General features: G+C 40.7%; 1 protein-coding gene across 1 annotated transcript; it reads right to left on the bottom strand.

The window, feature by feature from the left end:
* Positions 1-1,734: 1,734 nt before the first annotated feature.
* LOC118089053 (cytochrome P450 4A2) lies at positions 1,735-12,997 on the bottom strand. The gene is made up of 12 exons (XM_035123420.2): positions 12,793-12,997; positions 12,024-12,174; positions 10,806-10,850; positions 9,066-9,193; positions 7,879-8,009; positions 7,628-7,782; positions 6,202-6,308; positions 5,435-5,625; positions 4,600-4,733; positions 3,679-3,743; positions 2,569-2,651; positions 1,735-2,207 (listed from the first exon to the last, which is right to left on the bottom strand). Exons 1-12 carry the CDS (start codon positions 12,976-12,978, stop codon positions 2,039-2,041), a joined length of 1,545 nt encoding a protein of 514 aa, XP_034979311.1. The 5' UTR covers positions 12,979-12,997; the 3' UTR covers positions 1,735-2,038.
* Between the last annotated feature and the right edge of the window lie 2,043 nt (positions 12,998-15,040).

Here is a 15,040-nt window from a genome sequence, read left to right as displayed (position 1 = left end):
AGAATGTATGCTTTTATTTAAAATGCATCTCTGGGTTATCTGTGGGGCATAGGAATTCATTCATTTTTTCCCCCAAATATAGTCTGGCCCACCACATAGTCTGAGGGACGCCATGGCTGAAAAAGGTTTCTGACCCCTGGACTTGACCATACTTCTGCATACTTTCCACTTTGACGATTTTTTGGGAACCTTATTAGGTAGCTTCTTCTACACCTTGCAATAGTAAAACTGTATTCCCTTTTCCCATAAAGTACAGTATGTAGACATAAGTGCAAGCAACCTGTTTATAACTCTTTGGCACTGAATAATTGGAGGTTGACTAAGGAACCCAGTAATCTTTGAACTTTGGTTGGCCCTGGCAACAGGATAGCTATAAGTTTTAGACATGAAGGTAAACACTCACATTTGCTTGTAATTAGCTATTAAGTCATGTTACAGGGTGGGCAATGTTCTTTTATGTAATAGTGGCTTATGAGAGCTAAAGGTAGCTGGATTTACTTCAAAGTATTTTCTTTAGAGCACCAATGGAGAACCTGCGGCAACAGTTCCCCTCACAAATTTTCTGCTACAGATGTCAATATCAAATGCTGATTTATAAATGTTTACATCCATGATGTATTCATGCTCTCTCTCTCTCTCTCTCTCTCTCTCTCTCTCTCTCTCTCTCTCTCTCTCTCTCTCTCTCTCTCTCTCTCTCTCTCTGTGTGTGTGTGTGTGTGTATGTGTGTGTTACTTTATTATTATGAGTTTGTGGGGGCCAGACACCTATAATTCCTGGACCCAGAAAGTTTTAGGATTTTATCAATGCTTGGAGTGTTAAACTGGGTGCCAAACACTGAACCCTGGAATGGCAATGGGCCATTAAGAAAGTCAAGGAGAGGGGACAGCAATTGGGTGGGGCCCCTCCACCAGTTCTGAGTTAGTTAGAAGACAATGCCAGTTGAGTTGGCTTGGGGTGTGAGCCAGAGCATGGTGGTTGATTTCTGTTGAATCAAAAGTTGCACCTATGGGAGAAACACGACCTTCTTGGGGTGTTTATGCTGTGAATACCTCCATCATTGGCTCGGGTAAATAAACCATATATCAAAAAGTCACCACATTATTCCCTGTGCCTCATTTCCAAAAGGAAACATGAACCCGGGGTAAGCACCTGGAATCTCACACTGCTCAGAGATTGGGTGTTGTGCAACAATATATTACATATTTTGAATTGCACTCTGGTATTTGACTTTACTATTTGGTAGGCAGCTCTGAGCTTCTAGTAGTTATATTAGTGGATCACTTCTTTCCCCCTTTTTTATTATTTCACAGGATGTTTAGAAAGATACCTTTCTCATTAAAAGGTATATCCTGTCAGTAGCAGAAGCATCACATGACTATCGTTTACGTGCATTAAGAATTTTTTTTATATTTTAGTTGTACAATGTTGTGCAATGTTACTTTGCAGTGTACCTCTTTCTTCTCTTTCCCCTATTCCCTTTTGTTTCTTCTTTTCATCTCCTTTTCTCTGCCTTATTTTTATCTTTACATGCTTTGTGTGGAATAATTTCTTTCTTTTCTTTTCTTTTCTTTTCCTTTTCCTTTTCTTTTTCATGAAAATTGATGTGTAAGTATTTTGAATAAGTGCTTAGGATATAAATAACTGGTTTGTATTTTCTTTTCCTTATTTGATTGTGTATGTTTCAATTGATCGTATGTATTCTTTTTTATTTGATCTGATAAATAAAGGATTTTAAAGCATTTTTATTTTTATTTAGGAGACACCTCAAAATAAAATTTCTAGGTGTTGGTACAGCAAATTAAAAACATCATAAAGCCATAGTGCAATTATTTTACAAGACCTACAATCAGCTTTAAAATCCAATATAAAAGTATACAAAGTATATTTATCAAAAGCATCCTTGCTAGAAAAATCCTCTGGCAAAAAAGTGGCAAAAAAATCCTCTGAGTTTGAGCGAAGTCAAGTTTTTTTTGCAAACAACCACCATCTTGGAACCAACTTAGAAAGAAGCACCTTCTGATAGAATTATCTGATATATCAGTCAAGTTTCTTCAAGAAGAGATGTATCCCATTCTCAGACTTCAGTACAATCTGAGGGATAGGAATAGGCAGTTTTGATGGGTCTGGCAGGATTTCAAAGCGAAGCAGCGTCAGAGCAAGAGCTACTTTCATCTCATTCATAGCAAACTGTTGCCCGATACAGTTCCTAATCAGAGTGGAAAGGGAAAGTGGCTATGAATATCATCAAGTGATCAAATTCAAATGCATCTCTGTCTATATTGAATTAGGTCAAAGTAGTAGTCCGTGATCTTTTGAACACTGAGTATGGGTGACACCTACTTTCTGCCTATCTTGGGAATCCCACACTTAACTTGAGAAACGAGCTGTATGAATTGTACAGCCTTCTGAAAGACATAACTTTCTCTATATTTGTTGCACACATTTTCTTCCTATAATTCGTAAAGTCATGCTCAGTAGACCTTGCCTGGGGACAGAACACAAACTTTTCTTCTCCTTTTTTTTAAAAAAAAATCAATGCTATTAAAAAGGGTGTGTTTCAGACTCACCTTGATCCAGCTGCAAAAGGAATAAATGAATGAGGATGTCTTTGAGATGGGTTGTCCACTGAGAATCTTGTAGGATCAAATACCTAAAGTAAGCAAGGTTTGGGGTACTTTATTAATGGTTCTAGCTTGCTAAACTGCAGCATTACTTTTGACACCAGAGAAGGGTTTATAGGAGAGCTAAATAACCCATATTATTCAGGGAACAATAAAAAAGAAACACCATTGTTTCAAGTGCAATGGGGAAGTGTGTATATATTTGCATCCTCTAGGTTGCACTCTTATAGGCAGCTGTTGAAGCTTCCTAAAATAAGAGAAAGATCTATTGATCTGAAAAGCTAGTAAGCATGCAGAACTTCTCCATCATTATGATGATATCCACATCTAGATATATCTTACTTTGGTTAACAAAACAGGTTTATTTATGTGGCAAAATGCTTCAGCTTCCGCCCTTGTCAACTGTTAAGGTGGAAGCCAAAATGTTTTGCCACATAAATCTGTTTCATTAATCACAGCAGCATACCTATTGTTTTAGTGATTAAATGAACCCTAAAAGGAATCGAGAGCAAGTCTGTGGGAAGTGCAGTTTGAGATGTACATAGCAAATACATGCCTACTGTTCAATGACAATATAGGCTTCCATATGGTTTACAGAGACTAAAAGCCAGTTATATAAACATTAAAATCAAACCATCCACAAGTAAACTATACAAGAAGATTTATGTGAATGGGCATTTGCCCCATCACAGAGTGTGTGCCCATTTGCATCCTAGAGCCTTGTAGAACTTCAGAATATAGTTGGATGCTTGAACTTAACTATACAGTTACATACCCTCCAACATGTTGAGACCCCAACCAGGACGTGCTCCCATGCATGTCACATGACCCTCACAAGACCATGGAGCCCAAAAGACGTGCTTTTTGGGGGGATCTGTGTGTTCTCACAGCTCCCCCCAAAGCCCCACAAAAGTGATTTTTTTGGAGCAAGATCTCAGCATGAAATGGCGCAAGATCATGGCACCGAAAATGGCCGCCATGCTCTTGCAGGGAAAAACGGTTATTCTTGCAGGTTTTGTGGTTATTCTTTTCCCTTATTTAAAAGGAATTATTTACCTCAGGGTCTTGCCATACACTGGGGTTTTTATGAATATAATGGATGGCAACTGAAACTCTAAATCCTGTAAAAGAAAGAACAGGAGAATACAGTGATGACAACATTTTAGAATTGTGAGTGAACTGGAACTCACCAAAAGATCACAGACCAACATCTAATTCAATGCACCCAAGGAGTTTTGGACCTTAAATCATTGAGGGTCTTGATTAAAATAGCTCTTCAGATTCTTGCTTATGTTGCTGTTGTTGATGATTATATGTGCATACAGTGGTTTCAACAATGGATTTCCCATGCAGAGTACACGGATTGGCAGTTAATTAGAAAATCTGCATTCAAAGAGCAAACTAACAAATACAGGTAAACCTCATTTTATTGTGCTTCGTATATATGGTTCCTCACAAGGAGGATGCTGGTGTAGCTACAGGCACCCCAGCCACTTCCAGAAAGGCCTCTGCCGCCTTTCTTGTGCCCTTGTATTGGTATGTGCATATATCCCCCTGCAAGGGACTGTCAGGTGCTACTGGACAATTTTTTAATTTATTACAACTGCATCAGACCAACACGGCTACCAACCTGAACCTCCTCTGCCCAGTCCCTGATAGGGATTTAGACATGTTGTCCATTGCTATGTTACCAACCAAGTGGTGACTGAAGAAATGATCTATATCTATTTGCACTTCCTCTTTTGGTGCTTCTTGCGGTCCTCCAGTTCCGGCTGGTTTGCAACCCCTATCATGCCTGGCCATAATGGATGCAGCTCGTGGAAGTTGGCAGCCTAGCAACACCTGAAGGCTCACAGTCTAGTCACCCTGGATTTATACTGAAGTTCTGAGCTGCAATCTAATTTCACGGTAAAGGGTTATACAGTGAGTAGAAGGGAATGAAAAACAGAATTTCGCTTTTAAAGAAAATATGCAAACCTTCAGGTAAAGTGCGTCCATCAAAAAAAGTAATGGGTTTGCTCAGCTGTCGGGACACTATCGGAATTGGAGGATATAGTCGGAGACTCTCCTTTATGCACATTGTGGTATAGGTCATCTTACCAAGATCATCCCTGAAAGTTGCAAAGAAAGCCATTCATCTTTCTGCTGGCAAAACACTGGGTGTTGATAGCAGTGCAATATCTGGAAAGCATTCTGTTAACCTTATCGAATGTCCAGGCATGGGTTTTCTGTTCCCTTCTACCACCAGGAGTGGCAGCTTGGCCCCATGACTATAGGTGCCAAGGGCCATGGGTGCCATGCAACGTGCATGGCCCTAGCACCGAAATTTGTGGGTGCCTGGCACCTTCATGGGGAATATTATGGTTGCTCAGGCACCCAGGGCCCCAAGGAGTTGGCACCTTTGTCTACCACCTTGTATAATGGGAATAAAAACCACTAACTCAAGTGGTCACTGGAGAGAGTTCATATCACATATCTTAGTTAGGTTCTTGGGGATTTGGGGGTGATGTCAGGTGAGTAACAGGTTGATTTGGCCTAGGTAGAATGGCTTCAAAGGCCAAATTGGAAAGCCCATGGGTGGAAAATTCCCCACCCATTGATTAGGAAGTGCCTCCCACCCAACTTTCCTTCTCTTAAACTGGCAGCCTCCCCCAGCTGCTTTTCAGTTGTTGTTGCTGCTGCTGCTGCTGCTGTTGTTTTTAAAAAGAGTAGGAAGACTTTCCATAACGTTTTTAATGAGGTTATCAAGTTTGGCCCTCAGTTTAAGTCACTCGGGGGTGGGGGAATCAAAGGCAAACAATATTGATCTCACCAATGGATGTCCTCTCGATCCCCAAGAATGTCTTTGATTTCTTCTCTGCATTTCTGCTGGTGCTCTGGGTGCTGAGCCATAGAATGTAGGATCCAGGAGATTCCACTGGCCGTAGTATCGTGGCCTGCAAACATGAAAGTGTCCACTTCAGCACGCAGGTCTTCATCAGACAACCCAACTCCTTTTTCATCCTGACAAAGTAGGGGATAGGTAATCAGCAGGTAACTTGAGAATTCAAAGGAAAATAGTATGGTTGTGTTTTATATCAATAGACATGAAGATGAAATGTAAATGAAAATACCAGACCAAAAAGCATCACAGCAATGGAATTTTTAGATTTGTTCTACAGATTGGTTTCTGCTTCAGTGGCCCACATAGTGGATTATTCCTACATGTCTTGAGCAGGAAGAGACCACAGCCATCTGGTTTTGCCATGATTAACAATTTTGCAGTTCAACCTCACTGTCCATTCCCCCCTAATCTGTAACTCTTGTGGCCTCGAAAGGCCCATAAAATGATACAAAAGGATGACAAAGGGGAAGCTGACACTTCTGTAGTCCCCTGAAAAGTAGGGCCAGAGTTGTCACCTTTTCCCATCAGTACTACAGTAATGGACCTCATAATTATGTCCTTTCTGTGCAATTCTTACAAAGAAGATCAAGGTGAACTATAGTTAATCAAATATCTGGCCAGCTGTTTGCTTTGTGAGCCAGTTGTAAAAGATGTGTAAGGTAGAGGATGCTAAACTGCTTCATATAAATTCTTACCTTGGCACAAAGAAGAATGTCCAAAAAATCCAAGTGTCGTTTCTTCTGGATCTTTTCAAGTTCCCTTTCATTCTTAAGTGATTTCTTCCTCTCTGCAATTACTTTTTCTACCATTGCAAGATAAAATTACATCAGCATATCACATTTCCTTCTCATTATTTCTTTAACCCCATATTACCCCTTGAGTTCAGGGCAGGCGGCAAATATTTTAAAATATACAAAATGAAGGTTACTTAAAAATGCAGCTAATGTACAACTGGCAGTGGATTCAGGCATTGGAAGGGCATGAGAGTGTCATGGTATCCACAGCCCCGTCCTTCAAGCACAAGGCAGAAGCCTGATTTGGGTTACACCTGACTGCAGTTGACATAGTGACTGGGCCTGGGGCTATCAAGTGGGACTGGCATGGGATTCTGTGGATTCTATCCCAGCTCAACCCCTTCACAGGCTACCACTGGCAGAAGGACCTTCAGTGGACAGAACAGGGAGCCTCATGCCAGTGGAGTGATGCTTACACCCCTCCAAGGGTGGAGGGAGACCTCTGTCCCATCCAGCTCTCCCAGCATGAGGGTATGGATTGCACCCTAAAATGTTGCATTAGGTCCAACCGTAATTTAGCAGGCACCATCTGATTGCAGATAATCTCCCTGGACACTGAAGCCTTATTAGGGCTGGACAGCGGATCCTAGATGCTCATGGTGTGTATCAAGGAGCAGGAAGGCTTGTTCCTATGAGTACCAGAAGGAAAATAAGACTGCAGTCTTATATTCGTTTACCTGAGAGCATCCCATTGAATGCCATGTGATTTATTTCTGAGCAGACATGTACCGGATTGCAGTGTAAATTACGCAAAAGAAGTAAAATATGGCAATGTCCTTAAATTGCATAATTTATACTGGTTACAAAGGTTGAGTTGTCTTTCTGCATAATTTTGGAGGAGAACTTATAAAGCAACAATGAAGAGGTGTACTTGGACCCTTTCCCTGCACTTAGTGACGCCGTACGAGAGGAAGAGATTCCAGAACTTCCAGCTTAGATGCTCTCAGGCAGGTTTGCTTGAATCCCAACACTACTGATTTTCAACATCAAGCAATGGATACAGGCCAGAACTATTAGCTCTTGCACAGGTGGGACCACCCTCAGCACCACTCACCACGGGTGCCAACTTAAATAAAATAGGGGGGGCAGGTAAGCTCCACTGCACATAACCAGTCACCTGATGTGGCTCACACACATCACTTGAATAGTGATGCCTATTTATTTGGCGGGGGAGCCCCCTCAGAGATTTCATTGGGAGCCCCTAGGCTCCTATGCCACTCATTATTACTTAGATGTCCTGTTGAACCAAATGACTTGCTTATAGTAGTCCATTTCGGTAAAGCTCACATAGGAAGAAGAGAGGAATCTGCCAATGTTTGTAAGATACCTGTATGATGATGTGCCAAGCTACAGGCTTCCTTAAAGCGCCGTCCTGACGGGGTGCATGAATAGATGAGCTGATTCTGCAGCAATGCTGAGGTGACTCTCTGAAACAATAGGAGAGTCATATCTTGCACAGCATTGACATAATAATCCAGCTCTCTGGAGGAAAAGAAAAATGGAATATTTCAGACATACAGATATGGGCCATGCCACCGAGAACCTTCAACAGTATAAATTTGACAGTACTGTACTAACTTGTCCGTCTGGCAGTTACTCTTGTAACTGAATGCACATTTCATGATGCTGTCAAGAGTCATTAAACTGATATGGTCAAACATCTCCAGAGACTTTGTGGGGTCCTCTACAATCAGCTTCTCCCATTTATCCTGATGTGAGAAACAGATGAAGAAGCTTAAGTTGCTTGCTTTGAGCAGTATTCAAGTAAATAATCATGCCAGAACAATGATTACTCTCCTCCCCCTGTGAAGCCCTGCATTATCCCCGAGTCTGCTACAAATGGTTGGGGGAATTTAAGGCAGGGGTGGAGAGGATGAGAACATTCCATTGCCCTAGGAGAAATCCTTGTGTAGGCAGAATATTTGCTTTTGCACTCCATTGAGTACCACCCACCACCTGAAAGCTCTGTATCTTTTCTTTAAAGGTGGAAGTGCTTTGAAAGCATCATATCTGATATTTCCCAAATCCCTTCTTCAGTTTCATTGTGTAGCAATGTGAAGTGCCCTTGTGTAACATGCACCAAGCCATGCGCCTATGTGCTAGTGTACAGCAATGCCACTGGATTTGTGCCACAGTTGAGTGTGGCTGGTGGTTGCTATGATAACATATATCATGTTAGGAGCACTGTAAGGCAATCTCATGGGATACAACTCCTAATGCTTTAAAAATGCAATATGTTGAGTTCTCATTATATATGTGTGCAACAGATTTCTAGGTTCTTTTGCGCAACAATGTTTCAGGATGACCATGGGGCTACTTGTGCACAAATTGCTGCTGTACTGTATATGAAATATAGGGGGGGTGGTCATGCAGCACACGTGGTATAGATGAGTCTTTTGAAATTCAAAGCAAAGACAGACTTTTCTGCTGGCAACCATGTGGAGGAATGTGGGTCATGTCTAAGGTGCCTGGGCACGGAACTGATGGAACTGATAAGGCATAGTCTCCATTAGTTCGTTGACAGAGCTGAGTATCATAGCTGCCAAGTTTTCCCTTTTCTCGCGAGGAAGCCTATTCAGCATAAGGGAAAATCCCTTAAAAAAAGGGATAACTTGGCAGCTATGCTGAGTATTTTGAATGACATGCTACCATTTGGCTGAATGCACACACAAACTGGACTGGGGTAATTCTTCCCAGTAATAACGGATACAGAATTGAGTATTTATAATATCATTTCATTTGCAATGTGAGAATGGGTTAATTACCAGCATAACTTTGACTGAATCTGCAATTTGTGCCACATAGGGTTTCAAAATGTCATAGTGGAAAGCTGGTGTTAGCAATCTCCTGTGCTGATGCCACTTGGGTCCATTTAAGATAAGCAGTCCTCTCCCTATGAGTACAAATAGCAATAGACTAGTTAGAGTGTACAAAGCAAAGGATTCATGTTATTACACCCACTCTTGCTATAGCTGATTTGTTCATTTTGATTTTACAAATCCTCTTGCAAATAGATTTGCACAGTGCAAAGCTCAATATGGTGGTGGTTTAGTCGTGTCTGACTCTTCGTGACCCCATGGACCAGAGCACGCCAGGCACTCCTGTCTTCCACTGCCTCCTGCAGTTTGGTCAGACTCATGTTGGTAGCTTCGAGAACACTGTCCAACCATCTCATCCTCTGCCGTCCCCTTCTCCTTGTGCCCTCCATCTTTCCCAACATCAGGGTCTTTTCGAGGGAGTCTTATCTTCTCATGAGGTGGCCAAAGTGTTGGAGCCTCAGCTTCAGGATCTGTCCTTCCAGTGAGCACTCAGGGCTGATTTCCTTAAGAATGGATAGGTTTGAACTTCTTGCAGTCCATGGGACTCTCAAGAGTCTCCTCCTCCAGCACCATAATTCAAAGTGTTCAGTGGGACTTAATGGGAAATGTGCATGAGATCGCAGCCTAACAAAGCAATTTATGGGCTGTAGCATATTCACAAATTGATTCTAGTCAACTTTGTTAACAAATGTCGTTTTCCTTTACATGTTTATTCAGTGCATAGTACTAAGTAGCAAGAACCTCCCACTGATCTGTTTAATTACTATAGAATTCATCAGTGGGGGAAAGCCAATGACTGCAAGAACTAAAATAAAAAAATTCCTTCAGTAGCACCTTAAAGACCAACTAAGTTTTTATTTTGGTATGAGCTTTCGTGTGCATGCACACTTCTTCAGATACCTGGTATCTGAAGAAGTGTGCATGCACACGAAAGCTCATACCAAAATAAAAACTTAGTTGGTCTTTAAGGTGCTACTGAAGGAATTTTTTTATTTTACTTCGATCCAGACCAACACGGCTACCTACCTGACTGCAAGAACTGTGTAAAAGCAATAACAAGAGATGTAGGAAATACCAGAAGAAAGATAGGTTTGTCGTCAAAATACTAATAAGAGCTATGAAACAAAAAACTGCAGAGAGAAGAGATACTTTACATTTAAATAGAAGAGTATCCAAATAAGATAAATCCATTATGTTCTATGCAAAATGCGGAAAAAGAGATGAATGGATTGGTATTAGCTAATGTTAGGCTGTGGTGCCATGAGATAATCCTTAAATTCATCCCTTAGACAAGTAGCACATTACAAACCTAGGTACAACTGCCCATAAAATCAGTACCATATGACTAAAATCTTTGTCATGTGGGACAGAACTGGGATGGGGACAAGGCACTGGGGCTTTAAAGTTCATACTGCATAGCCAGACCAGCAGGAACACCCATGGAACCCAAACAATGCCATCCCCATGCCCCATAACATGGTACCATACCCCTAAGTGGCGATGGCACTGCAGTTGAGAGGATAGTAATGATTCACTTTCCCAGCCATTCCTCCTGAAAGGAGAATTTAAACTCTCTGAAATTAAATCAAGTTAAGGCTTGGGTGACAAGTCGCAGCAGTTAAGATTGCAATTCCCTTGTATTCTGTAAATGACAATGATGCGTAGAGAAGTAACTCGTACACATACCAATCCAAGGAATCAAGCGCTCATAGAGGTCTTTAGCTTTAGGGTCTAGAAAATTAGAAAAGTCAAACATACCAATCAGTGTTACAAACTTAAATTGACAGCAACAGTTCACATTTTCAGCACTCGTGCTGGAAATCTTTTAAGTTTTTTTTTTAATGGAAAGATAAGAGATACAGTAAATTTCAGCCACAAAAATTTACACATTATGCATGGCAATCAGTATTTTTTTAAGATGTATGTATGCGCCAAGGCAAGCCAGGTCAAAGGCCTGTGGTATTCCTCCTCTGTGATACTACAAAAACTATAGACCTTTCATTCTTTGCCTTGTGAGACATTTCCTTATCTTGGCAACCCCACAACCATTAATTTAACCACATAAAGGTTTTGGAAATCTTTTATCTGTGATTAAGATTTATATAGGTTTTTGTTTTTATCAATAAGTCCCCTTGAACTTTCTGATCATGGAAAAAGGTGGAGGACAGGCAAAACACACACAAACACCCCATTTACATGGAGGTCACATTCCAAGGCATTGTGCAATTAAGTGAAATTGTGTACATTTGAAACAGCCAACATCCCGTTCCACACCACCCCTTTTTGTGACCGTTTTGTGACATTCTCAGGTTACTTCTAGGTTCGGTGCAGTGTGCATGTGCATGGTCGCACACATATTGAATGCGAGTAATTGGGGGGGGGGGGTGTTGCTGTATAAATTCATTATTAGTATTAGTATTATAGACACATGTTCATAAAACAAAGCAGAGCCTGGAGCATGTTCTCTAGAAAATAACATTCTATATCTTTAGGTGCATCATCATCAGCATCATAATTTTATTATTTCTACCCCACCTATCTGACTGGGTTGCCCCAGCCACTCTGGGCAGCTTCCAACAAAATACTAAATGCATAATAATAATAAAACAACCAACATTAAAAAACGTATTAATAAAGTGGCCATGTGGACCTTTACAGAGAATAGTCCTTTATTTGAAAGCAAGCTCTGTTTAAGCAGCTCTCTGGTCCAAATGTGGTTTAAGGTCAATGAATCTTGAGAAGGGAGAGCAGGAAGTTAGCAGTTAATTGGCACCTGGGTAGTAATTATAGTTAATTATTTCAAAAGTTGCACATGCAAGTTTTATGCATCTCCTCATTTTTGTTGATGCACAAAGGGCCACCCTACATATAAAAATTGAATTATCCTCAATGAAACACACTTACCGTTTCTGTTACCGGTAAATAAAGTTTTGGCGTAATCAGGGTGAGTGATAATTACAGCAGGAATGAAACCCCCAAACCATCTGGGGAAAGCATAAGGAAATTTTTCAGCCCAGTTCTCCATTATATTAAGTTCCTCTGCATGACTGGTGATCTGCAATGATAGGATTTCCATTTTTAGTTGCACTCCCATCTCTTTCAAGTGCGACACATGACCTAAGCTGGGGAAATGATTTGAGATCTTTCAACTACCTAATTCTCTTCCATAGGAAATGAATGGGGTACCAAGCACATCTCAAAGAGTTCTGCCAGTTTCCACGCACAGTCTCTCCATATACAGGTGTTTTTCATAAATGCTTGCTAGTGTTTGAACAAGCTTGTCCATTTTATAGATTCAGGGAAGCCACAACCACTCATAAACCACATTTCCAGTAATATAAGAGACCAATTTGAAATAGAAACATTGCCACCCTACCCCACCCCCACCCCCACCCACCATGGCCCCCTCCACCTCTTCCCCCTTTTCTTCCTAATGTAACACTAATGTCTCAACAAATGACCTGCAGAAAATGTAACTTGAAAAAAGAGACATTGCGCATACTTTTGTAAACCAAGAAATCTTTAATAAAAAACACATTAAAAAAGAGAACAATTTAAAAGTCTTTAAAACACGAGTCAGACTGTGCCCCCATTATACCCAAAATTCACCCCAATCTAGCATCTCTTCCAAGCTCAATTACCCACACACGTATATACTGTATCATTTACTTACCTGATGGACATTACCATAGAGCCAATGGCTGGGAGGACCTGGGAAACACTCCAAAGTTTTGAGCAATCTTTGTCTCATGAAATACAACTGGGTAGATTTAATCACCACATAAACCAGACAGAAGCCAGCACATAGTTGCACGACCTGGAAAGTGAGGCTTGCCATTTTCTCTGTTGTGGATACCATGATGGTAGCGTCTCTAGAGCTGAAAGGAGCACAGTCTTGGCTCACCTTCTCCTTTTATTCTTCCAAGAATAGTTGCTGTAGCCAATAGTCAGGGAGATGAGAAGCTCACTTGCTATTGCATAAGCCTCCTGTTGCAACGTTGCTTGATGTTCCTCCCATAATAATAACCCAATTCATAATACTTGACTTGAAGAAGCCCTGAGGGAAAATTTTCAGTTTATCATCTCATCTAGCCTTTGTTCTGCTTCAGTTAAGAGAGTTTATTAAATAGAGTAAGGGTGAAACTTCACTGTATGTCTGATATCAATTGCAGAAAATTATGTATACATTCCATGGTTATGAATCACATTCTAGGATTCACAAGGAGCTTCTTCACCCAGTTGGAATACTGAGCTTCGCTTGGCTGAGTATATAGTTGGCTGAGTATATAGTTGGCTGAGTATATAGATCCATTTTAATCTGGATTCAGATTTGGTTTGGGGACTAACATAAACTTTGGTCACCTTGTTGGACAATCCACACCAAGATACCTGAACATGGAGAGTAATTCCTTCTTGGTTTTGCTGCACCTTTCAGCTGTGTTAATACTTGATAATCAAGGTTATCTTTCTCATGATAGGAAATGGACATAGGATAAACCATTTCATAATATTTCTGGTCCTTCCTTGAGGGTTGGTGCCAGCTCAAGGATCATCCCCTACTTTCCTGCTGTCTGACATCTATATCACTGATGGGCAAACTCGAGCCTATTAGGTAGTTTGGATTGAAAGGGTACTAGAATAATGAATCCAACACCACACAATAAGCCAGTGACAGAGGAGGGTTTTTACGTTAGGTCTCCCAATCCTTTGATGTGTTTCCTTCATTTCTATGAATGTGTTTCACTGGAACTGTGATATAAGCCCATGTCCTGAATCTTGCAAGCTCCTTTTCCAACATCCATCTTGTTAAAAGTGGCTAACATGGTTTGGTTCCTTCATGCCATAAATTCCAAGGCAGGCAACAACTCTGTGCTCTAGAGGACATCTTGCAAGCAAAGGATATGCTTGCCAGTCACCACAGGTTTTAATAAGCAAGGGGTCTATGTGCCACAAGAACTTACTATCAGACGGCGATAAAGATAAGTCCATATTTCTTGCCTTACAACCCTAACTTTGTTCTTTCAACCTGTACCAGCAACTTATTGCAGTAATAACACTGAGGAAGTTACAAGAGTGTCCAATAGTCAGAACTGTTGCTCTTTGTTTAGACTCCCATGCGATGACTTGCATGAAATAAGTAGGAAGTTATTTAACCCTAGGGAAATACTTAAAGGGTACAATCTGCCAATCAATTGAACTGAAATATTTAAGCATCTCCATCTGTGGCTTGATATGTCTGACTGAGTAACTTCAATGGGACTTACTTCCAGGTAATTGTCATAGGATTTCAGCCTTGCAGCATAATCCCATATCTGTTCATTTAAAGGAAGCAGCTCCCACTGTTTTCCATGAGATATATTTCTTAGTAAGGCTGAAATCCACTTATCTGGAAGTAAACCGCTTTGAATTCAACAAAGCTGAATAGACATGATATGGGCTGCGCTATAAGTGTGTTAAGGGTAGTAGTTTTACAGTGCAGCCCCATACTAATGTCTACTCAAAAGAAAGTCCTACTGAGTTCAACAGGAATTACACACAGGTGAGAGTATATAGGACCATAGCACTGATATATTGCAGACCTAAACAGGTGTTGATTTCTATGTCTGGAGATAGATAGGATGGACCTCTTGGCCATAGCAGTATACTTTAGGTTTGGGATCGTTTGAGTGGTACAGAAAGCTGATTAACCAGAAGAAATTGTCTCAAATATCTCCAGGAGTCTCTCTAACTTCAGATGTGTGAGTGTTTTGAGGAAAGTAAAGAGTGCTGCTTTGAGATATATTTGGATTTGGAGAAAATATTTTTTGCTTTCAATTCTGCTTGCCAGAACCCATACCCACCAACATTTCTCTGATGAAAACAGGGATGTCCTGTTCAATAATAATAATAATAATAATAATAATAATAATAATAATAATTTT

Source organism: Zootoca vivipara, chromosome 7, assembly GCF_963506605.1.
Source record: "Zootoca vivipara chromosome 7, rZooViv1.1, whole genome shotgun sequence".
Lineage (NCBI taxonomy): Eukaryota > Metazoa > Chordata > Lepidosauria > Squamata > Lacertidae > Zootoca > Zootoca vivipara.
This window is presented reverse-complemented; position numbering and strand designations above follow the sequence as displayed.